This window comes from Diabrotica undecimpunctata, chromosome 6 (assembly GCF_040954645.1).
Source record: "Diabrotica undecimpunctata isolate CICGRU chromosome 6, icDiaUnde3, whole genome shotgun sequence".
In the NCBI taxonomy this organism is placed as follows: domain Eukaryota; kingdom Metazoa; phylum Arthropoda; class Insecta; order Coleoptera; family Chrysomelidae; genus Diabrotica; species Diabrotica undecimpunctata.
The window spans coordinates 156,057,428-156,084,886 of record NC_092808.1 but is presented as its reverse complement, the minus strand read 5'-3'; the positions used below and the strand labels follow the sequence as shown (position 1 = coordinate 156,084,886).

The 27,459-nt window shown below is 33.4% G+C and overlaps 1 protein-coding gene across 1 annotated transcript in view; it reads right to left on the bottom strand.

The window, feature by feature from the left end:
- LOC140444186 (A disintegrin and metalloproteinase with thrombospondin motifs 12-like) overlaps nt 1-27,459 on the bottom strand; it is a 141,553-nt gene that overhangs the window by 103,844 nt on the left and 10,250 nt on the right. Inside the window, exons 2-4 of the mRNA XM_072535912.1 lie at nt 18,643-19,016; nt 16,506-16,578; nt 13,086-13,348 (exon numbers count right to left, since the gene is read on the bottom strand). Coding sequence (XP_072392013.1) covers nt 13,086-13,348; nt 16,506-16,578; nt 18,643-19,016 — 710 coding nt within the window. The remainder of the gene's footprint in view (nt 1-13,085; nt 13,349-16,505; nt 16,579-18,642; nt 19,017-27,459) is intronic.

The following is a 27,459-nucleotide window of genomic DNA, read 5'->3' as shown; positions in this document are numbered from 1 at the left end:
CTTTAGATGAAAATACATGATTTGTATTGTTTTAATTTGTGTATGTTTATTAATTTGTATATCAATTAAATGTATTGTAACCCTGACCATATTGTTTTTGCCCTCCCTATATTTATGTACATAATTTTAATTATTTTAATTTGGTGTATTGTTATATTTTTGTGAATACGCTATAGTTGCAGCTTTGATTTCAATTTCCGAAGTCAAAGTTTTATATACAAACTCATTTTAATTAAAATTATTTATCCCCATTTAATATAAAAGATGATAAATTTCATTAATAGTTTCAGATATTATCACTTTTTACTTAATCTATTTACTTCATAACTGATAATATTGTATCTAAAAATGCAACGCCAACGGTACTATGTACTATTTCATCTTTAAATTATGAGTCCAGGTCTTTCAGAGAATACATCGTTAACCGCTTTTTTCATCACGTCAATTCACTGTGAAAGACCGAGTCTTCCTATCAATCACTGATTGAATGTGATAGCGGTATAGCTATCTAAAAAAAATTAATTGAATTTTCATTGCAATGTGCATTTAGTACTTTATACAAGATATTAAAAAAAATGATGAAGAGTTTATGGTTATAAGTAGGATAAAGTAATAAGTTTGGAATCTGCTTGCAAAATTAAGAATGGAATGTGTTCATCAAGAGGAGGGTTAAATAATATTATACGTATAACTACATAAATTACGGACATTATTATTAAAAAAGCTTTTGTTATACAGCCATTTAGAAGAAGCTTATAGTTTATTATCGGATTTATCAGTACCTAAAATACCCAAAGAATGTGAATTCAAATTTATTGTAAAAAGTCTAAATAGTTATTAAAATAAAACATGTTGAGGTATTATTATTAACATTATACATAAGCAAGAGTAGAGGGAAAAGTCCCTATTATGTCCAAAAACAAAGAAATTCAATTAACAAACTTAAAAATGAGAGAGGAGAGGAGAAACCTTGGTTAACTTCCTACAACCACACAAATACTATGCAATGAACACATTCTATAAGAAAAAACCTTAAAGAAAGTGGACGTGGCTATCCCCAGACGGAAAACTCGGAACGAAATAGATTTACATACTTTGTAACAAAACAGATATCATACAGGACATAACAGTAATAAATACGGCGTCAGTAAGTAGCAATAATCGAATGGTTAGAGCCAAATTAGAGATAAAATATAATAAAAATAGAAATAAATTTAGAAAAACTTGGAATATAGATACAGATAAACTAAAATCTATTACAGAACAATATAAAAGCAAGTTAAAACTCGCAAAAGTATTAAACCTAGATAAACTTAGCTTAAATGAAATCAATGAAGTCATAACACAAGAACTATTAAATGCATGCTCAGAAGTGGCAACCGCTAACAGAAAACGAAAATCCAAAATAAGTGTAGAATCACAAAACCTGCTGAAACAAAGAAAAGATCTTCTGAGATAAAACAATTGAACTTAATCGAGCAGAATTTAAGGAACTTAATCGAGTAATAAGAAAACGGATAAAAGGATTACTTATTGATAATAATATGAAAAATATATGATAATATGATAATATGAAAATTATGAAAAATATTTGATTAATGTATCCTTCCAGTGTTGACATACGAAAACACTTACTTTAAAAAAAGCCTCAGCTACCAGACTAAAATGGAGATGGGCAGGACACATGGCTAGAATGACGAATGGGCAATGAACAAACAGGATATTGAAATAGAGTCCAAGAGAAGACAAGAGAAGCATCGGTCTACTACCTACAAGATGATCTGACGACTTAATAAGACAAAATAAAAAGTGGATGAGAGTGGCCCAAGATAAAAGGCATTGGAAACACGAGAAAGAGGCCTATGTCCAACAGTGGACTTTTGAGGCTAGATGACGATAGTTATAGTCAAAAGAAGGAATCATGGGATTCTATGGGATATTTAGAGTGATCTAGAATACTATATACTCATCATCATTCAATCTTCGCTTATCCACTGCTGGACATAGATCTCCCTCATAATTTTCCATCTATTTCGATCTTGTGCCTCTTGCATCCAATTCCTATGACAACGTTTTAGATCGTCAGTCCAACGTGTTGGTGGACGACCTCTACTTCGGTAGCCATCATCTCTTGGTCTCCATTCAAGTATCCGCTTTGTCCATCTATTGTCTGTCATTCGAGCCACGTGACCTGCCCAGTTCCATTTTAGTGTTGCTACTCTCTCTACTGCATCAGCCACTCCTGTTCTTTGTCGTAGCTGGCGATTTGGGATCTTGTCTCGTAGTGAAACGCCCAACATAGCACGCTCCATCGCCCTTTGACACACACGGATCTTTTGAACTGTTCTCCTTGTCATGGTCAACACTGGCAAAACACACTGATTAAACGTTTTTCTTTTAAGGCATATTGGTATATCAGACGATTTGAAAATATGGTTCAGCTTGCCGAAGGCTGCCCAAGTCAGTCTTATACGACGGAGAAGCTCAACGGTTTGGTTATCTTTTCCTATGCGAATCTCATGACCTAGGTATTTATAGACCATTACCTGGTCTATGGATCTTGTTCCTACGCATATATCTTCGCTGACTACAAGATTTGTCATCATCTGGGTTTTAGATATATTTATTTTCAATCCCCCTTCTAGTGAGGAAAGGTAGAGCTGATTTAAAAGTTCTTTGGCCTCATCTATCCTATCAGCTATTAGTACAATATCATCTGCAAACCTTAGATGGCTAAGCTTTTCTCCGTTTATGTTTATGCCCTTGTCGGTCAGTTTTGCCCTTTTACATATATATTCCAAAAGCGTAGTGAACTATGTACTACTTTGCACTTAACTTATAATGCACAAAATAATCATGGGCCGAATAGGGTCTAATAGGCAAAGTGTAATTATCTCCATCCTTAAAAAGGGAGACAAAACCAAGTGCTCTAATTATAGAGGCATCTCCCTACTTAATACGGCATATAAAATCTTATCAAACATCCTATTAAGTAGGCTGACACCGTTTGTAGAAAATTTCATGGGGGAATACCAAGCCGGTTTCAGAAAACTTAGATCGACCATAGATCAGATCTTTACTCTAAGACAGCTGCTTGAAAAAGGATGGGAATTCGATAGAACTATCCATAATCTCTTCATAGATTTCCGGCAAGCATACACAGCATTAAAAGGGATCAGATGTGGAATGCAATGGCAGAACTTTCAGTTCCAAAAAAACATCCAGCTTGTTGAGTTATGTGTGAATAGCTGTAGATCCAGAGTACGGATAGGTAACAAACTCTCAGAATTTTTCGAAATAAGCAATGGCCTGAAACAAGGAGATACGCTGTCACCTCTCCTCTTTAATATCATCCTGGAGAAAGTAGTAAGAGCAAGACACCTTAAAACAGAATTACTGACAGAAAATGGACCAAAATTACTACTAGCATACGCAGATGACATTGATATTGTGGGAAACACTGTCACCAATGTGAAGGAGACTTTTAATAAATTGGAGGTAGAGTCAAAGAAAAATGGTTTAAGGGTAAACGAAGAGAAAACCAAATACATGTGCATCAACAGACAAAAGGGATGAGATAGAATAGGGCAAAATGTGACAATAAACCCATATAACTTTGAAAGAGTGGAGAGTTTTAAATATCTCGAAGCAACAATCACTGCAGATAACGATATCGCGGAAGAGATTAAAGGAAGAATTCAGGCAGCAAACAGATGTATGTACAGCCTTAACAATACTATTAAATCTAAAAGCCTAACACGAACATCAAAGATTAGAATATATAAAACGGTGATTAGACCGGTGCTCATGTATGGGTGTGAGACGTGGACCCTGACCAAAGAAACTGAAAGAAAACTTGTTTTGAGAGGAAAATCTTCGGAAGAATCTTTGGGCCTTATCACGACATTAATAGCAACCAATACCGAATGAGAACAAATGCTGAAGTCAAGCAGATGTATAGAGCGAGCGATATAGTCCAAGAGATTAAATCCCAACGTCTTAGATGGGCTGGCCATGTCCATAGACTCCCTAATAACCGCCTTGCCAAATTAATATGGGAGGAAGCCCCCACAGGAAGAAGACCCTTAGGATGTCCACGAATGCGATGGAGAGACAATACATGGTCAGATCTAAGAACAATGGGGCTGCCCACTGACTCAACTATTATGGACTACCATTCAAGATGGAAGCAAGTTGTGCAGTCAACCAAAACCCACTTCAGGTTGTAGTGCTACGAGAAGAAGAATAGGGTCTAACAACTGTAGGATGCCGTAGATATTATTGGTTGCGCAAAGGCAAAAATGGTTTGGACTGTCCTCACTTGAATTTTAGAGGCTACTCCCAAAAGAAAATCTCTAGAAAATAATTACTGGCACTTCAAGTAGAGAAATAAAAACGTAACTAAATATCTGCTCGATTAATAGGTTATACATTTTATGTAGGTTAGTACTAAACCGTCCTTTTCCATTTATCAAAGTCTCTTAACAAATTTTTCTGAAATAAATGTTAAACCGAGAGAAGTAACATTTTTCAATGCAGTACAACTTGCATTTTAAAACTTCCACAACTTAATAAAATGTTTCAAGCTGTAAACTGTTATATGACAGTAATTTTCATAAAATATTTTACGCTCCCTTATATATTACATGCATATATAAAATATATACAGTAGTATCGCGCAGTTGCCCTACAATTTTTATAATACCATCAACTGATATAAGCCTCCAACCAGTAAAACCTGAACTTATCGAAAAATAAATATGTACATATAGACGGGCTATAAAACAAAGAATTATTATTTTTAAATCAACTTTTGCATATTCATTAGATTCACGGCAGGTTTTCGCATATGTTCAGCGTTTTTGTTTTTGTTTTGCGATCATTAATTTCAACCTAAAAATACAGTTTTTATATCGAGTTGGTACAATATTTAAACAAACGCCTAGCAGGTTATTTTTTATTTTATTTTCGTACAAAAACTCGATAAAATAAATAAATAAATAATGATCTGAGTCCTGTATTTGAATGAATTCCTTTGTGCTTTTATTTTTTCTGTCTTTGGCACCAGCATTTTTCATAAATAGATTTTTAGTAGTAAAACGCAAAGGGTGAAATGTTTTTTACACTATATGTCCTTTCGCCCTCCTGATCGAAAACAATTTTCATTTTTCTTTTAATACCCCAATTTTATTGCAGTCAAATTTTTTTTTCTGAAAAGTGTGTGTGTACTTGATAGTACACTCTCCAAAAATCATGTTAAATTATTGGCTACTGGACTGAATTTCAAAAATTTGCTTTAACGTCAACCTATAAAAGTTTTTTTACGATGAGAATGAAATGGTGTCATTCTAGTAACTTTTAATGTCCAATGGTACAGTAAACTCTCTATGTATAGATTCTGATATAATCTAGTGACTTTTAGTGAATTATTCCTATATGTTGGCTACGATATGTTGACGATACATTCGTATTTTGGTCTTATGGTAGGGATGCTTTGGTGTCTTGTTAAACTCATGTGGTTCCCATGGAGATGGAAACTTATTCATCCCTACCGTTTCTCGACGTTAGGATAAAGAAAAACCAATCCCAAAGTTTCCGTTACCCTATTTATCAAAAACCCACGCATACCAATCGTTACTTGCATATTAACTCTCATCATCTACTTTCACAAATTAATTCAGTCATTAATACCCTTGTATCCAGATCAATACGCCTTTGAGACGATGCAAGTAGACCCGCTGAGCTTTTTTGTTTAAAACAAGCCCTCATCCAAAACGGTTACCACAAAAATCATATCAATAGGAGCATCCACAGCCATTAATCCCACTTAATCTCAATCCAAAGACTCAGACCCTCACCATACAAAAGCTTTTCTTCCTTAAATCAAAGGTGTCACTGACAAAATCGACAAAATTCTTAAACCAAGAGGAATAAAATCAATATCTACACCCCAACAAACACTTTAATTTCTTGTCTGATCAATCAAAGACAACATTCCAAATGAACAACACGGAGTTTATGAAATTCATTGTGCAGATTGCCCCCGATCCTATATAGGCCAAACAAATCGTAGAATCCAAAATAGGATTTATGAACATTCCATTTCTGTTCGCAATTCCGATTCAATTTTAGCTCTAGGTCAAAACCATCTTTATACAGGTCATAAAATTGATTTTGAAAACTTCAGAACAATAGTCGTTATCCGCTTTTATAAACCAAGAATTATCCGAGAATACATAGAAATTGAAAAAAAGCCAAATTGTCTTAATAAAAGAGACGACGGCATACGATTACCTTCTACATGGAAACCTTTTATGTCGTCCGCTCCATCCGAGAATCAAAATCCCAATGTCGAAAATGCGAGTTTATGCTTTGATCCCGGAGAAGTTTTTTTAAAAAACTGAACTGATTACATTTTGTAAAAATACCAAGAATAGTATAACTTCTGGTATGTCGCCAGAGGTAAAAATCATGTTTCTCCACACTATATCCTTTTTACAGTCAATCCATACACCAAATTACATATTACCGCATAAATGGACATCTAAGGATATATGCTAATAGCCTTTTACTTTGCAAAATGGTAGAGTTAAAGAAATACAATAACATAGCAGCAAACGAATGGGAAAGGTACCTGACGGAATTGTTTAAAGGAAATCAAAATAGTAATCAACACAATAACGTACCTGAATTAAGATACAAAATAGAAATCAGTTTTCAGGAAGTAGAAATAGCAATAAATTCACTCAAAAAAAGAAAGTCACCAGGATCAGATGGAATAACCAACGAGCTTCTAAAACACGGAGGAGAAAGTATAATCCTAGAAATGACAAAACCTATACAAAAACTAATATTGCACTGCAAGACACCAGACGCATGGAGAAACAGCATAATGATACCAAGGTTCAAAAAAGAAGATAACGAAGACCCCAACAATTATATAGATATAAATCTACTAAACACCGCACTTAAGCTTACCACAAAAGTCCTAACCAACAAAATCAATAAACTAACAACTTTATCAGATTAACAACGAGGATTCAGACCCGAAAGATTCTGCGTAGAGGCCATATTTGTACTAAGACAAATCACAGAAAAGGCCATCGAGTACAATAAACCAGCATATCTATATTTTATATACCTAACAAAGGCTTTCGATCGCATCCAATTTGAAGACTTTTTACACCTATTGTATAAAAGAAACATACCAATCAATATTATACAGACCATTAAAAACATCTACTTCCATAATCGAATACAGCCAAAGATAAATGAAAAACTAACACAATGTATACCAGTACAAAGCGGAGGCAGACACGGTGACTCGTTAAGCCCACTTCTCTGTTATATAATAGTGGACAAAATAATACAAGAAGTACGTAAAGGTCATTATTACAGAACGGGAAACAAAGAAATCCAAATATTATGTTATGCAGATGACGCCGCATTAATCGCCGAGACAAAAGACGAGCTCCAAAGATTAACACACATCTTCAATACAACAACCAAGTAATACAATATGATAATATCAGTAGAAAAAACCAAATGTATGACAACATTTAAATACCCACTACGATGTAAAATCAAAATTTAATGGAAAATAATAAAGCAGGAAGCAGGATTTAGATATCTGGGAATAGATATAACTAGTTACGGAGATGTTGAAGAAGTACGACAACAAAGCTTAAAAGCAAGTAAAGCGGCGGGATCTCTTAATGACACAATCTGAAAGAACAAACACCTAAAATACAAAAACAAGAATATATAAAACAGCAATTAGACCTATATTAACATACCAGAAAGATTCATTTTTTGAGAATTACAACAAATCAAAGTAACTGACATGATGAGAGAAAAAGCCAGGATAAAGTTCGCAGAAGTAGAGAACCACCCCAGTCACATACTAAGAGAGATGATGAGGTATGACGCTTTCCACAGATGGAAGCACAAAAGACCAAAGCAACAGATAGTAGAATAAAATAATAAAACCAGAGAGAAAATGAAACACTAGAGAGAATATACTTCAAAATAATAACAACGCACATAGAAGACAGTTCGTAGCTCAAAACACTCAAGGACTATCGCCAAACACAAACTGGGCCCGGTTGCCTAAAGAAGATAAAATCTATATTGTTATATTATCTTATATTTATATATTTTTCAATGTCTTAGTATAGACTTTACACTAATTCTGATTTTTTGTTTCAGGGCCACCTACAAAAAAAATCACAAAAAACACAAAAAACCGGCTTTGGCCACCAAAAAAATCAAAAAAATATTAACAAAAACCGGTGCAGGCCACCAAAAAAATTAACAAAAACCCCAAAACTCGAGCACGTAGGGCCCAACCCATTGAGCACCAAGTCGCCGAACTGAGCCTAGGCTCAGAGCGGAGACTTGAGGCCTAAGTAAGCAATTTTAATTCGTGGATAAGCCACATTAAGATAACAGGATCATAGCGACAATGCGCTGTCCTGAGTTTTGCAATCGGTTAGGAAACCATGTTGGGGTTCTATTACCCAGGACCTTCACATGAAGAGCATTTGGCTGATAGTTGTGCCCCTATCGCGCATCAGAGTGCTATAGGGGGGAAAGGGACGGTCTGGAGCATTGAGCACGGTGGGGTGACTCCTGTTTTTACTCGAGTTAACACGCATCGCTCCAATGAACTGTTACACCCGAACGTAATTCTTAGGGGTGAACATTTCTCACAGGCTAGGTTTAATCAAGACCTGACACAACTAAAGCGAGACGACTACTAGAAACAACAGAGATGAAAATACTTCGACACATATCAGGGAAAAGTCTGTTGGATAGGAAGAGAAGCGAAAACATAAGAAGAACATGCAATATAGAAGACATAAATGGATGGGTAACAAAACGGAAACAGGAGTGGAACGAATTCTACATTAGTAGAATGGCAGAAGATAGAATAGTACGAATAGCACAAGATAAGTCAACAAATGGACAAGTAGTATTGGCAGATCAAGAAAAAGTTGGTGCGATAATTTAAACAATTTAGAAGGCTAATATTGAAGAAGGAACAGGTTTTAAAGCCTATATACAAGAAGGAAAAAGAAGAAGAAGTCTTTCACTTAAAAACCTTTCTAAGCTCTGCTCTTTACTCTTAACCATCAATATTCTTACTCTCTTGTATATAAAGATTAAGAAGTTCATCAACTTCGCTAGAAGTATTGGCAACCTTCACTTTAACTAGTTCATGGTTATGCATATAAGTTTGTAGTGCAAAGAGGCTTGATAGCCTCTACAATTTTATATCATCTACAATGTGTAAGAGATGTCTGAGGAAGCTATCTGCACTGCTTTTTTTATAGCTGTTGAAAAATTTTGTTGTTGTTATTTTATTACCAATTGTGTTTTTATTTTATAGTTATTTCATTCAATTTTAAATCCACTCATGCTCTTAAAAATCACCATTGACATTTTCTCTGTGAAACTAACAAAAACCATAAAATCCTATCAATTTTATTGTTTTTAATTAAAACACTTTTTGTTTTGATTGAGCCACGTAATAAAAGCAATATATTTTTCCTTTTATTAGATAGTGGACCATAAAGTGGTGGAAAATTTCATTAAACTTTACTACAACGCTACAGACTTTCCACTTTATTTCAGGGTAGTACACGAATATTAGTTTATAAACACGTCCAAGTTTTATTTTATTACTATCTCATTATACCAAGTGAAATTTTGAGTTTGTTGGCGTATTTGGTTTCTTATTTTACCAATTAGCCACGACAGAAATAATACCAGTAAAAGTTAATGGTAAAGATAAATACGAACCTCTTTAAATTTGTATCGACAATATCTAATAATGAAAATATTGAAAAATTATTAGATTGTCTTATTGTGTACTATGTCTCATTGTGTACTACTCTCCCTATATATTATTTGAATCAGTTATTTATAAAACATATTAAAATCATGAATGTGTTGCTTGTGTGAGTCCATTTCAAAAGGTAAAAGAAATAATAAATTAGACTTACTCACAATCAATTTAATTTAACTAATCAGACGACCGGTTTCGCTTTCTACAATATGCAAAGCATCTTCAGGTCACGATACAAAGTTAAATAAATGCTGAAAATAATAAACCCATATTAGGGTGTTGTCTAATAAAGATAAAATAAAGATAGGTGATATAAATTATATAAATTACAGTAATTATGCCAATATTACATGTCTGTGGTTTTTCAAAATGAATAAAATGTTTAAGCAGACAAGGTAAGACCCACAAATTGGTAAATTAGTCTATTAAACTGTAATGAATTAATAAATTACTTAAATAAAACATTACTTACATGCCGGTTCTCTATTAATTGATGGTTGAAAGAACATGGTTCAAACTATCTTGTATTGTTGATTGGAGAACACAAGTCAACTATTGTAATTGTTTAACAGTAAACGGGGAAGTTCTTGAGGAAACAGATTTTATCCAATGAAGTAGAGATAGGTAAATGTAATTGTTTGTTTGATGAAAGTAATGTTCTATACCAAAAAGTTCTTTAAAGTTATTTATATTTATTCTGGAGATATATTTATGAAATGTGTGTTATTTATTGAGATTTTTATTTTTGTTTGGAAGGTGACAGTTGTGAGACAATGAATAAGAATAGATGTACAAATTGTGTGGGTGTGCAATTATATCAGCTTGTAATTATCAAATTTCTTTGATAAAGTTATGTTGCAATATATGGCAAATGGTTGTAAAGTCCAATATATATTGAATTTACTCCGATTTAGTCCAATATATTGGACTTTACAACCATTTGCCATATATTGCAACATAACTTCATCAAAGAAATTTGATAATTACAAGCTGATATAATTGCACACCCACACAATTTGTACATCTACTCTTATTCATTGTCTCACAACTGTCACCTTCCAAACAAAAATAAAAATCTCAATAAATAACACACATTTCATTAATATATCTCCAGAATAAATATAAATAACTTTAAAGAACTTTATGGTATAGAACATTACTTTCATCAAACAAACAATTACATTTACCTATCTCTACTTCATTGGATCAAAGCTGTCTCCTCAAGAACTTCCCCGTTTACCGTTAAACAATTACAATAGTTGACTTGAGTTCTCCAATCAATAATACAAGATAGTTTGAACCATGTTCTTTCAACCATCAATTAATAGAGTACCGGCATGTAAGTAATGTTTATTTATTTGTTTATTTAATAATTTATTACAGTTTAATAGACTAATTTACTAATTTGTGGGACTTACCTTGTCTGCTTAAACATTTTATTCATTTTGAAAAACTACAGACATGTAATATTGGCATAATTACTGTAATTTATATAATTTATATCACCTATCTTTGTTTTATCTTTATTAGACAACACCCTAATATGGGTTTATTATTTTCAGCATTTATTTAACTTTGTATCGTGACCTGAAGATGCTTTGCATATTGTAGAAAGCGAAACCGGTCGTCTGATTAGTTAAATTAAAACATATTAAGTCACCCATTTCCAGAAATTGACATTTTGACAGAACACCAATGTTTACACATAGGCGCATCATTTCTGATGAAACATTTACAGATCCATCACTAACAGACCGTATTTCATTCAGTTTATTTATGAAAGATATAAAGTCGCCGACTTAATATGTTTTACAAATAAACGTTCATCTACCAATTTGACAGAATACATAAAACTTCTAACCTATCTTTTGTTTGCTTGTCCTCTGTCGTTGCTAAAGCATTATTGTTGCTTTATATTCTCATTTTAGTAACAAAAATGAGTGATAGTGAATGTATTGCTTCTTCTTTAAGTGCCATCTCCGCGACGAAGGTTGGCAATCATCATGGCTATTCTGACCTTCGAGGCAGCTGCTCTGAACAATTGCCTTGGAGAAGACCGAACAAATTGGAAAAAAGTTGTACAGTCAGCCAAGACCCACCCAGGGTTGTAGCGCTACGTGTTGATGATGATGATTCGTGACTCTATCTACCCATGAAATCCTTAAGAATCTTCTAAATGTCCACATTTCAAACGCGTTAAGTCGATTTATTGTATTCCGGTTTAATGTCCATGATTCAGCTCCATAGTAGATTAGCAATATATTGCTAACAAAGTACAAAGGAAAGAACCTTTTAAAATTTCAGAATACATCGAATTTGTAATTGACTCAAAAACAAAAGGTACTGTTACTGTTAGTAATTTTATTGGTGGCGCTATAAGGAGTACATTTACTTTAAAAGTAGGCAGTATGATGTTCAACTACCTATTATTCAAGCTTATCAATCGAAGTGTCCCATTTTGAAAGAGAAGACAGGCGATTTAAAGAAGACACTTCAGTACTTACCAGAAGAGCACAAAGAATTTTATAATACGTTACAAGACTATCTAACTCGCCAATAGGGAATAGTTTCTTACATCATCACATGTAATTTAAGTTTATAAAAGCACATACATGTTTTCTGGCAACAGTTTCTTGATATTTTTTCACGTTTAATAGCTTATTTTTATGTTTAAGATAAAAAACATATCAATATATATGTTTGTATTTTGAGAACGATTTCCGATGTGGAAATTGAAACGTCAATAAACGTACTTTAACCTTTAATTGTGGCTTATTTCCATTTAAATAGTAATTACTTTAAAATGCCACAAGAAAATAGCTTCAGAACAATATTAAGAAACCGTTATGGGCCCAGCGTTATTCAAAATTTTCGGAGATTGGAAATTCTATACAAGAAACTGGCACATTGTCAAAATTCAATCAAATTTTTACGAAGATGTAGAGACAACAACCTAACAACTATGTTTATTTATGAATCATACTAAGTCATAGCATTTAATTAAAAAGTTATTCCTAAACTAAGATTCCAAATTTTGTAATTTTACCCTTGTCATGTTTCATTTAAACCCTATTGTCAGTATTTTATATATTTAAAATAATTTATAACATCTAATCTCCTGGAAACGGTTTTTTGTTTCTTCTATAAAATTTAAGTTTTATCGCTTACTAAGTTTCATAAATAATTGATTAATTTTTGAAATGGATGTTACCTCTATCGGATTGATTTTACATACCATGTTCATGATTGTCATAATATAGTTCTCCATATCCTTATCCTTGTGGTGAGTAATAAACTTTTTATCACAAACCACTAGTATTTCGAGATATCTATGCTCACTCGTTGTTCCTCGTTTACCGACGACAGCTTGACCTGTCTTGAGTAACTTGTCTCTGAATCGTTTCTTCCAAGCTTTTTCCCAATCAGCGCTGGTACCGCAATGGGCCGATCTGGCGTCAACGTGGGAATTGCTTTGGTGTATCATATGCAAATGGTGACCTAAAAATGTACAGTGCTGATAATGAAAATAACTAAACTAATAAATAAAAACTATATAGATCTCAGTTTCAAATAATGTCCTAAACATATAAAATTAAAGAATAATATCTGAGTTGATAAGAAAAATCAAGATCCCTTCAAGGTAAAATACGAAAAAGAATCGACATATATTAATGCTAATCATAAGCATATGCTAAAATCAACAACAGGACAATATATATAAATAATTTAGGCATGATAGATCTAGATTTTTTTATTTTGTGATAGTTATTCTTTGCAGAATATTGATGTGGATGTTGAAAACAATCACTTAAGTTATTGAGCCACAATTCTTTTACGAAGAAACTCTTTTATGCTGTAATTTTCATTCCAGAAATGTTTTACTCTTTTTTACTTTTATTGTACTTTATATATGCTCCAAATATTCCAATTTTGTACTTTTTGCATCGCTTATAAGCCTATATAAAGATGAAAATTGTAGCAAAACATGGTCTACTAAATTTTATATATATTAGGGATCCAACTTGTAAATACAATACATTTTAGAGACGGCTATCGCCGTATTCCCGTTCTCCTCCGCCAACTCTCCCGGTCCAAGGCATGCTCCTCCTCCAAATCTCTCGATTTAATCGCTCTTCTAATTCCTTCATTTCATAAGCGTCGATGACTACCTCTTTTTCTTCTTCCAGGAGGCTTTCATCTGTGAAGTTTTCGGGGCCAACGTTCTTCAGGCATTCTCAATAGGTGTCCAAACCATTTTAAACCTCTTCCTTCTGTTCTGTCAATGACCGTTTATGTAGCATTCATGTTATTTCTTATAGATTTGTTGGTCTTTTTTTTTCAGTCTTAATGTTCTAGCACTTCTCAAATAATCCATTTCAACTGCCAACAATCTTCTCTTAAGGTCTGCATTAATTGTTCATACTTCAGAGCCATAACAAAGAACTGATTCAATCATGGTTTGCCCTATTCTTTTTTTGTTCCTTTTGGAAATGTTGCGATCCCACCATATGGAGTTCAGACATCTTACAATTTTACGTCCCTGATTAATTCGGTGTTTAATTTCGGTTTCTTCCAAGTTGTTCTTAACAATAAGTGCACCTAAATATTTAAATTTTTCCAATTGTTTGATTTCCACGTCCTCGTCTATCAACACTTCAAACCTTACATCTGAATTGATAACTAAATATTCTGTTTTCTTCATGCTGACTTGTAACCCTCATTTTACATATTCTCTGTATAAACGCTTTATCATAGATTCTAGGGCATAAAAATCTTGAGCTGAGACGACTTGGTCATCCGCAAAGTTCAGGGAGAACTGTACGTCATTTCCTATGGGAATTCCCATTCCCTGGCAGTGGTTTTTCCAATTTTGGTGGGCTGCCTCAATATATAAATTAAACAGTAAGGGTGACATACTGCATTCTTGTCTTGATCCTTTAGTTCTACTAAAGTACTCTTCAGTCTACTAAAATTCTTGAAATTAAAATTAATATATCAGTCACAATTACAGAAAATATATTGGTAAATCTTCCATTTAATATAATATACGACCCACTCTAATTGTTTCGTATGCTCAAAACCTATGATCGTATGAATTGTTAGTCGAGAGCTTGCTGCACTTTTCTTCTTCAGGATCAAAAAACTCTTAAAGTGTTACGACCGGAGGCTACTGTTGTAGTAAGAAAAGATTACATCAATCGAGTCATACCGAGTTGTTCTAGAGCTCATAGAGAATCTGGAATCGCTGCTCAATGAGGTCGAGCGTTTTTATGTATCCAAATTGACCAGCAAATGGGCCAAACACTTTTCCATCCTAGACAGTAACTGATACTCATTTAAATGCAAAACTTAACTCTGTATTCTATTCTAGGTATTTCTATTCACGTTGATAGCATACAAAAGTCTAAATAATACCAAATGTGGATAGAAAAAAATGTTATAACAACTATCCACGTTAGAACAACCGAAAAAGGTAAACTTCTACAAATGACTTTGGAAGGTTCCAATGCTATGGTGAAAATAGAATATGACAGAGGCATTTTATAATGAAAATTAAGTTGGAGACAAGGTGAAGCCTTATCAACAACATTTTTTAATCTAACTTTGGAAGCTATAATCAGAAAACTAGATATGAACGGCTCTATTAATAAAACATCACCTCAAATAGACACATATGAGGATTATGTTGCCAAAATAAAAGCCGCAATAGAAGGGTATTAACCAAAAAAGCTGTAGATTTAAAACGAGAAGCCGCTGCATTTGGTCTAAATATAAATGAAAGGAAAACAAAATATGAGTGCAAAAAGTCAAATCTACAGAAGAATCTGAAGGTAGACAACCATATCTACGAATATGCTTTCACCTTTGCCTACATAGGCTGAATAATAAATGACAGCAACAATGTCAGTCAAGTAATACAAGCACGGATTCTTAACAGTAATAAGTATGCATCCAAGACTTAATGAAAAGTAAGTTACTAAATCGTGAGCCTTAGCTTAAAATTTACAAAACATTTAGTAGACCAGTGATCATATATGGATCTGAAACGTAGACTGTTTCAACCACTGATTGACAAAACATTGAGAAATATATTTGGACCAACGCATTGTAGCGATGGTTCGTGGAGAATTAAAATAAAGTATGAGCTGAATGAATTAATGCAGAGAGCAGATACCGTTAGATTTGCAAAGTCACAAAGAATAAACTGGCTTGGCCACTTAGAAAGAATGCTAGATAATTGAGCTGTAAAAGTACTCCAGAGATGGAAACACAAAGCGATGGTGGATTGACGATGTAGAGGAAGATCTTGAAACCATAGACATCAGGCAGTGGCGAAGGAAACTATCCCATAGGACAGAATGGAAGAACGTTGTTAAGCAGGCCAAAGGGTCGTAGTGCCATTAGAAAAAGAATATATATAAAGTAGTCTTATTTTTGCACATATGATATTTAGTATTAAGTATTGACATAATACATACTAAATATCAAATTCACGAAACAAAAAAAAGAAAAGCATAAGACGGATAAAACATGTTTTAAAAAAATTAATACACAAACCAAATATTCTATAAAAAAGAAGTGTCCTTCAAAAGAAACATATATATTAGCAGAAATATAATATTTTAGAGATATACAAATTGATAATATTATTTACCCTGTTGATTCGGTTGATGGTGTTCCAAAGGTTCTATAAAGTACCGCTTGTTGTCAAGAGTGATATATCCAGCCTAAAACAAAAATACTATCTATAAAATATTCAACTATAGCTATATCTTAAATATTATGTTTATATGGCATTAGGTCACAATTGATTGTAATTAAAATTACATTTTTAACTAACTAAGGTTACATGTTAACACTCCGGAAATCGTTTTCAAATTTTTTTTTATTCTGCGAAACTTTATAACCAATAAGTTCCTATTAGTAGGTTAAGTTTTTTTTTTAATTCATGATTGAATTGTTTGGCCTTGACCTTGTAGGCAATAGCAATTTGAGGATGCTGTTTTTACCCTCAGAATATAAAAATTCTGTTTTATGTGTTTTTGTGTATTATATATTTGTGTATTATCTGTGTTTTGCATTTGCATTGCGTGTAAATTTTAGATGATATTTTTTTGACTTCCTATAAATGCTATTATTGGTATATTATTGTTATTGACTTATTCTTTTAGTTTTGACAGCCAAAGCCTGCCACATTCTGCTAATGGGTTTACAACATATACTCTTTCTTTTTGCAGCTGGGAAAAAATGTTTCTTTTTGTGTCCTCATCACCTCGTCTCTAGAATGCCAGCAACTTATATTTTCCTTTTTAAACAAACCTACAAACTCTATACTCTTACTTGTAAGACTTCCAAGCTTCCAAGTCCTTATCCTAAGTTTCTAAACTAAATTGTGTCCCTTGAAATAGTCATCACTAGGAAAACCGAGCGGAGGCTCAGTTTGCTTCCAGAACATTTCACCACAAGAGATGCCATAATTTCAGTATAATTTTTGTAATGCTGTAATAATCACTTATGTGAAAGCATGAAACAAAATGATACCGATTTAAAGAATTAAATCATCCAGTAAAATATTATAAAAATAAATTAATGAGGAAGATTGAACATGATATACCTTCAGAAATATAAAACATACACATTTACCTATAGACCATACTCAATCGGCATATTATCAGACAGTCGCACTACAATTGGCTTATCATATAGTAAGCTTTGAGCTGCAACTGCTTCGCTACTCAATCCCGAGGTGTAACTCCATTGCTCTTAAAGGATGCATGAAACGGTGGAAAGTGTTGCCTAAACGATTCTCTAAAGAGCTGGCAAATACTAATGAGCATGATGCAAATAGCTATCACGGACCAAATATCACAAGAAAGAAAACAAAAATGCTAAATTCAGAAGATCGGAAACCAGTAGAAACCTACAAAATTCCCACAGAATTTTTAAAATATCTGATACCGGTAACTTTCAGATATTACCGAAGTTCTTTATTACTATATACCACATGAACGAAACGAATGGCTTATATTAGTATTTATTACCAACCCAAAAAATAAATACAGAACACAAGTCTCATGTGCTTCACCTTCAAAATATTCCTTGGAATATTGTACCAATGTTATGTAAAACCAGATGCTAAAAATCTTAGTTTTGTTTTAGAAATAACTTTGGAATTAAACAACAAACCACTCTTTGCCATCAATCAAGAAATTCGCTGTGTAAATTCACAATAAGCAACTAGATCATAAAACATTACTGTTTAATCTGTACTCCGATTATATATTATTTTAGTTCTAATCACATGTAGTGCGTAAATTCCTGTATCTGGGAAGTTTATTAATAATAATCAATACGCCTACGACATAGTGCCAATAACTAGTAATCTAAAAGATTTACAAAGGCTTCTTAAAGATAACAAATAGATCGAGCAAGAAATGCATTTAGAGAATGAGCATGTCCATTTTGGTACCCCAAAAAAGATACCAAAAAGTATATTACTTTTACTCCCCGGCTTCTTCCTAAAACGCCCTCTCGTAGGGGGGAAAAACGGAAAAAAATCGATATCAAAAATTTGTACGCCGTACAAACGTAGAACAGATGGCTTCCAGGGATAATAAGTAAACAAAGCACCAGGATTTCAAAATATTACAACTCGAATTATGTGCATATTATACCAGGCTAGAGTTAACATTAAAACTAACATAATATAATTATTGATACTTTGTTAAATAGTAGTGGATGGCTTCGTATATTTAAAACATAATGTTTTTTTTTTAAAACTTTTTCCTTACCAATCCATCACAAGTGCTTAAAGCCGCTCTAGATCCATTTTGTCCTCGAACCTCACCTGTATAATGGCAAATTTTCTCCCTATCAATACGCTTAAACCTCTCGCTGGCCCTCCTCAGTTTCGGATCTCTACGTTCCACAATCAGATCGGCCGAAAGAAACTCGTGATTGGGCCACAAATCGATCACGTGGTCCTGACCGTTCAGTGTCAGACCGTAGTGAACCATACTCGAATCGTGCGACGTTCTTTTCCTGCGAGATTTCGAGGGGTCATGAACGAAAAAATGGGGTAGGTCGAAGGACAGGAAGTCTCCCTGGGAATCAAGTTTGTGGGGAACTGTGAGTTTATAATTCTCTATCGATTTTGTGTATCTACCTGTAAAACGACAAAAGTGAACTGAGAGTCTTGTTTTATTAATACTCTTAAAGCTGTTGTAACTTTTAACAAACTTTAAATATCATGGGAAATGAATGACTACTATTATTATATAGATTTTGGGTTTTTTTCTGGGATAAAACAAATTATTTCTCTAAGAAACTAAAATTTAATATATTTATAAAAAATAAATGCTACGTTGGAAAAGAAATGACAATAGTGATAAGTGCAGGAATTATCCAGAGTTCACTTTACAGTATACGTGTCATCAAAATATATATTAAGCTATATCTAGCAATTAATTAATTAAAATATACTTTGTTGTCGGAGGATACAACTATTATTAACAAAGCTGTATCGTTATTACTAAATCACTATCGTTATTACTAAATAGAAAAATTCCAATATTTCACCATAGTTGTGAAAAGTGTACCGAAAACGACATCAAAGCTAATCATATTACTATTGCAAAAGCATGGAGAGAGAAACAGTTGCCTAATCAATAGAGAACGGAATTTATATAATAAACATACCAACAAATGGTGACAAAAGATGTTGAGAAAACTGAAAAGGAATCACATTTCTAAACAACATAAATAAATTACCAGCAATGATTATTGGTGGTTCAAGGGAGACACTATTTTCTTTTAACGTGCTAACCCAAAGATGTTTGGATGTTAATCGAGGTCTTTATGTATGCTTTATAGACTACAACAAGGCATTCGATAAGGTAAAACATGACCCACTTATAGAAGTACTCAAAAACAAGAATCTGGAAGTGAAGGATGTAACATTGACGTCAAATTTATATAACAGCCAACGATCAAATGCGAAAATTGGAAGAGAAGTGTCAGATGAAGTGGGGATAAGGAGAGGAGTCAGTATGCAAGGTTGCATACTGTCGCCGTTATTGTTTAATGCTTATTCTGAACAAATCATACAAGAAGCTTTGGTAAACGAGACAATCGGCATAAAAGTGAACGAAAGTTTAATTTACAACAATAGGTATGCCGACAATACAGTCATAATAGCCGACAACTTGAAAGACTTAGGAAGAATAATGAACAAAATATTAAGATATAGTGGAGAATACGGACTCTCTCTTAACATCAAAAACCCAAATTCATAAAAATTAGCAAGAACAACACTACAAACGGTAAGCAGCCAGCAGATTGAGAGAGTAAAAAGATATACTTACTTGGGAACGATAATCACAGAAAATAATGATTATTATGATAATTATTAACTTCGTGAAAATGAAAAAGATTTTATGCAGCAAAGATCTAACATTGGCCCTCAGAATAAGGCTAATTCAAAGCGATGTACACAGTGTACTCTACTATGGAGCTGAATCATGGACAATCGGAATACAATAAATCGACTTAACGCGTTTGAAACGTGGACATTTAGAAGATTGTTAAGGATTCCAAGGGTAGATAGAGTCACGAATACAAAAGTGTTAAGGAGAATAGGGAGAATAGGAGAGAGGGAAATGGAAAATACAATAAAAGAAAGGAAATTGCAATATCTCAGACATTTGATGAGAGACGAAAAATACAACATCTTGAGAGTCATAATTCAAGAAAAAGTAGAGTGTAGGAGAAGCGTAGGAAGAAGACGCGGTTGAAGAACCTGAGAGTGGTTTGGTCTGCCTCGAAGGTCAGAATAGCCATGATGACTGCCAATTTTCGTCGCGGAGATGGCACTTAAAGAAGAAGAAGAATTATTACTATAAACAATTGATTGGCAGTGTGACATCAATGTTAAGGTAGGAACAGACCAGGTTCAAACTAAACCTATTACCCAGACTTACTAAATTCAGAACGAAATATTATTGCTGATAACTATTATACAAGTCTTGAACCAACACATATTTTGTTGTAAAATAGAGCACATTATACTGGTACATTGAGAACCAACCGGCGTGGAAATCCGAAAGAAGTCATATTCAAAAAGTTAAAAGGAGGCAAGTATTTGGACAGGAAATCGAAAAAGGTGTATACGTCCCAAAGTGGAAAGATTAGAGGGATGTTCTTCTTCTCAGGTACACTACAGAAACCGTAACCATGCAGCGATGCAGTGATATCGTTTATAAAATGAAGGCAATAATTGAATATAACAAAGGAAAATCACCTATTGATCAATCTGATCAGATGGTTATAATTCATCGTTACGAAAATCACTAAAGTGGTATCGAAAACTAGCTATAGAATTCATTCTGGGAACAGCGGTTGTAAATTCTCACATAGTGTACAACCAGCTTGCTGACAAAAAAGTAAAAACTACAGCGTTTTAGGAAGAATTAGTAAGACATCTGCTAACATGAGAAAAATGATAAAAATTAAACAACACAAACGACATCAAAGAAATCAGCACAAATTCATAAGTTGCTTAAAAAAAAAGGGCCTTTTCACAAAGACAGAAAATATTGTAAAGGCTGTTATGTAAAAAAAAACTTCGTGGAAAAATATCCAAAAATCATGTAAAAAAAATTGTGACCTATTGCGATATCTGCGAGGGCAAGCCTCATTTTTATTTAGATTGTTATATTATGCATTCAAAGTAGTTATATTTATTTTTTTATAGTGTATAGTGTACCGTAGCCTTTTTCTTGTTGTGTGTAATAAAAGTACTTTAATTTTTTATTAAAGAATATAAAAATAAAAATTGCAGTTTTCTTCAATATTTGTCTAACCATTATATAACTCACAGCCACAGCGGTCGTATACTGTACCTAAAACCGTTCTAAATACGATTGTTGACAAAATATAGACCTAAACTTTTTTTCCTTTACTGGCCTATTTGGAAATATCCTGTTTGTATTCACTTAATAAATGTTGTAAAGCAAAATCGGAACTTTTAACTGAATAGACAAATTACTGATTGCAATAATATCTAATGTAAAAATGTCCTTTCTTTATGTAACATATATGCAGTTATTCACTTTTATGTTCTTAACAGTAGTATTTGATGGATTGTTACATACAGATACAAGTATAATGTCATGTAAGAAGGAAAGCTAAAAAAAATATTGTACACACCTACAAATGAACCATGTATTTATTGTTTTTTGTAATGTAAACTAAAACGTAGATATCAATGTCAAGTAGTATAATGCGTGCGGTTTTTTTCTGAGTGAGTTTCTTTTGTTCCCAATTGGAAAGTTTATATTCATCCTTGAAGTAAGTATGTTAGATGTATTTAACAAAGGGTTGTTAATTGTTGGTGTTTTGAATATTCTTAGCAGTTTATGACACTAAGCAATAAAATATAGTATGTATCTCTTCAAACTTTCCTCGTTTGATGAGATAGTTACTCTTAGATTTTATATTTTTATTTGAATATTAGGTTTTTAGATGAGAATTTTTCTGTTATAGTTCGCTTTAATCCATCAAAATCCCATATCCCTAATCAGTTTTCTCAAAGTTTTATGTGAACCTGTTTAAATATTGTCTTTACTATTTTTTTTAGTTGGTAATTCCATTAGTTGCTGTCGTGAAAATAAAATTAAAAAGAATTAAACTCAGAAGACAAGAAACAAAAATTATTATAAGAGTGCTGAAAAACAATGAAATAAAAACGAATTAAGAAATAATGTGAATGTTAATATGCAAAATACAGTAACTAACAACAAAAAAATTATGAACGTAAATCAAAAGTGGAATAATATAAAAACATATTACTGAAATCAACTCAAGAAAGTTTGACACAACACAGGCCAGAGGCTAAAAAGCAATGGGTGACAGAAGAAAAAGTATTACAGATGGAAGAAAAAAGGAAACATAAACGAAAAGATCTACAAAAGTATAAAGAAATAAAACTAATAATTAAGAAAGAATTCGAAACAGCTAAGAAAATGTATTTGATGAAACAATGTAAAGAGAAAGAATAACTAGAAACAAAATAAGATATAAGTAATATGCACAAAGAGAAATGATCGGAATGAGTCAAAAAAGTCAACAAGGACACATAAAACACACGAAAGAAGTACTGCTAATAGATTTGCACAAGAAATAAAGAAGATGGGAGGATTACGATAGAGAACCTTTCTAAGATGAAAGAGGTGAAATGCAGGGTATACAAGAATTATATGCTTTAGAAAGACAGAAGATCACGATAGATTAAATCAAATTAAATATGCTATCAAAAGCTAGTAAAAAGCGATCCATGCTAGTTGTGCTCTTCTTTTAATTTCAGTACCTTGATTTGAGTCGATCGGATAGCCAAGCGGGCTGGGCGGCTGGCTTCTCCTTCGCTTCAATGCGAGAGATGTCAGTTCAATTCCCAGCTCGGTGAACAGAAAACAAAAAAAAATCCACAAGGAAAATAATTCCTGTAGCTGGCTGTATACCACGTATAACAAAAGAGGTTAGTCTTTGTATGTGGGTATATTTTATTTTATAAAAACCCTTAAAAGGGCAACATTACAAGCACGAACGTTTTCGGAACAACTGTTCCATCATCAGGTTAAATGCAGGTTAACATGCCTGAGCCACCAAAATATTTGGGTAAAAACCCTTTAAATTGAAAAATGTTACCGAAGAATGTACATGATGTTTATAATATTATATGATGTTTAATATTTTAATTAGATTTTACTTCAGGTAACATACACCCATGCTTAAGTGAGTTCCAGTGTCCGGAGAGTAAACCTCTTCAAACGGACTACGGTTGGCAACCTGATGATGGAACAGTTGTTCCGAAAACGTTCGTGCTTGTAATGTTGCCCTTTTAAGGGTTTTTATAAAATAAAATATACCCACATACAAAGACTAACCCCTTTTTTTAGAAAACAAAAAGGCTAACGCAGCAGTTTAAAATTCTAAATGAATCTGCGGCTTAGTCTGGAATATGCTGGTATCTGATCGGCCTATGGTGGAGCAGTACGGCAAGAGATAAGGGCTTGCGCCTCGGTGATACTCCTCCATAGATCCCTACCGGAAGGGCGTGTGCCGCCTAAATACCGGGTATATATATATACCTTGATTTGATTTTCCCAGTTTGATAAAGTGGCCCAAGTATACATAATGTTCAATATTTTGTATAGTATGACTTTGTATTATTATATTTGTCTGGTCTTGGCTTCAGCGATCACGACAAAATAATGACGAATTTTGATGTTGCCCACTGCGCATCGGGGGTGGAGCCAAATATCAAAAAAAACTAAGTCTTAAACTAGATTTGACGAGTAGTTTTTAGTTTAACACATAGAAGCTCACATAACAATCGTAGACCCCTAATAATGAAATAATAAATCATCGTATAATAATAAATGGGGGATAAAAAGTTAGAATGCGAAAACATGGAGTTGATTCCAGTTTACTCCGATTAGCCTTTTCTACTCAAATCCAACTCTCACTTTCACGCTGGTATCCCCTGTAAACTGAGCAACCCAACTGGAGATCCGGTATACAACCCGGGTGGAAAGTTGAAATGAGGTGGACTAGCTCAAGCATCCTGGAAAACAATAACTGCAATATTTACTACAATGGATATCCTACCCGACACGAATTTGCTACCGGATTTATTGTAAGCAGCAAGGTCAAACATAGTATAATCGATTTCAAAGCTATTGATTATAGGATATATCGAATAAGAGTTAAAGGGAAGTCGCTTATATCAGTATTATTAGCATCCATGCTCCAATGGAAGAAAAAGAGGATGATAAAAAATATATGTTATATGAGGCACTAGACCGAGAGTACGATGAGTGTCCAAAAAATGACATCAAAATAATAGCAGGAGACTTTAATGTCAAAGTCAGAAGAGAGAATATTAATTCGCCCACCATCGGAAACGAGAGCCTACACGTAGACGTAGATTTCTACGTAAAGATATACATAAGAGAACTTGAGAATCTCCTGATAATGAAACGATTAACAAAATAGATCATATAATCATCGATGCAAGACACTGCTCCAACGTATTAGATGTTAGGTCTTTTAGAGGAGCAAACATAAATAGTGATCATTATCTAGTTAAAGCACGATTTAAGGAGAGAATATCCAATTTAAAAAGGAGATCGGGAGATGGACTGGAGACATTGCTAGGATGTCCGATCACGAATACACGAAGAGATTAACATTTTCAAAACTGGAGGGCACAAGAAGCAGAGGACGACCACGAAGGAGATGAGGAAATTTGCCAGGAATCGACAGGAGTGGAATCAACTTCTTTGTGAGCAGGCCAAGATCCACAACGGATTGCCGAGCTACTTATATTGATAATGATAATAGTTACTAAAATCGTAACATATATTTTCTAAAATATAAACGTGGTGGCCTTGTAACAGGAATGAGTACGCTTGTGTATGACATAAAAAATTGACTGGCGAATCTATTTTACATATTCATATTGTCTTTACCGATTTAGTGCCATTACAAAATATCCTATTTCGCTAAAATCGGACAAATTGTGGTAGACAATCATCGTATCTATCCCGGCCTTCCGATATTATTTGTATTTATACAATTGCATTTGTTCTCTTTGTATACCTCGTTATGTGGTGAAGCATTATACCCTGGACGTTATGAATTAGCTGTAAATTCGATTTGCTAATTATTAATGGCGCTGATCATTGTTGAATGTATGACTGTTGAAAACGATTAAAATTCGAGAAATAACCACCGTTAGACAGTGCTAGAGCGAAAATCACGTTTCGGGTTCATTAAAATGAGTTAATTATTCGTATGCTACCATTAGTTCAGTTATACATATTATTTAATAAATCTAAGCAACGGACAGTTATTTTTAACATATATATGTATATTTAATATTCTTTTCTCCCAGTCTCCCCAGCCACTAGATTCATCGAATTCCCAGAAAATTTCCAGGCCCCCGAAAAAATTCATCAGGACTCTTTGAAGTATGTTGCTGCTTTTGTTGCATACAAATTCAAGCAAAGATATAGTTTAGCAAATCCTACATAAACCTATGAGACACATATGGAACCAGATTGGCTACAGACAGTCTCTAGAAATTCTCTTTTGTACCCAAATGAAGAATTGTAGGAAGCTATTTTAAAAATCCATGGAAGCTCTTTATTAAAAAAAAAACTAAAATCTTTCAACAGATGACACAGAAAACTTTAGCGCAGCTTGAGAATACCACGATACCATTTGAGGTACTTCTATGTCTCAGTAGGACAAGCACACACACGTATATATATTTGTAAATAAGGCTATTGTTGGAAAATGTAAGTTAAAGTTCGAAGATATTTTGAACCACATTCATTTAAAACAATTTTCTCTAATTTTAAACGTTAATTAAGTGATTCAAAAAGTGTTTTTGTTATTTAACCGTGGCACAGTCTTCTTCTTAGGGTGCCTGTGTGTTCCGAACGTTGGCAATCATTCTGGCTATGATAACTTTATTGGTTGCTATACGGAATAGCTGTGTTGAGGTCTTTCTATACCATGCTCTCAGGTTAGCAAGCCAGGATATTCTTCTTCGTCCTGGGGCGCTTTCTCCTTCAATTTTACCTTGCAAAATGCATTGAAGTAGCTCGTATCTACCTTGATTTGTACATCCTTTGTTCAAAATAAAGAATTTTGGAAATATTTCAGTAATGAATCCGACCATCGAAATATGTATAAAATAGAATTAATTGTCATGCTTATTAATTAAAAAGACATTTCTACGTTGATATGAATATCCACACTTTATGTAGCGAAACGTCTAAAAAAATTGTTTTAATTTTCAGTAATTAAAAAACCTATACGCAAGAAAAAATGAACAAATTGTAAACTATGATTAGTGCTTAGATTAGATTAGATTATAATATGAAGTGCCAAATATCCATGCTTATATTTGATATTAACCGACTAAAAAGGCAAGCGTTTGAACAGAAATGAAATGTTCATAAATCCTATTTTGGATTCTACGTTTTGTTTGGCCTATATAAGATCGGAGGCAGTCTGCACAAGGAATTTCATAAACTCTGTGCTGTTTATTTGGAATGTTGACTTTGATTGATCAAACAACAGATGATGAAACAACAGTTTTTGTTGGGGGATAAAACAAAAACGGTATAAAAGAACCGTCCGCTGTTCCAAGTAGCAGTAATACGTTGGTAAGTGATCAGTGTAGTAGTGTCTGGGATCTCGGGAGGCTGAGACCATGAAATCCCTAAAAAAGACACCAGAGAGGATGTCGAAAGCTCGACGCAGTTAAATCCGGAAGAATGTTGAGTTTAATATTAATTCTTGTAATAGTAATAATTTTAGCTTTAGGTTTGATTGTACCAATTGCGGAAATGTTTCGGAACATCATAGAACATCTTTACAAACATGTCATAGATGAGGTGCATTAGATAATTTTAGTGAATGGAGATTAAATAAGCGAAATACAGTAGAATTTGTAGACAGTATGGAAGGACTTTAAATATTAATGACTCACATAATAGAAGTAAGTTATTTATACGGGCTTTAATAGTATAATATAA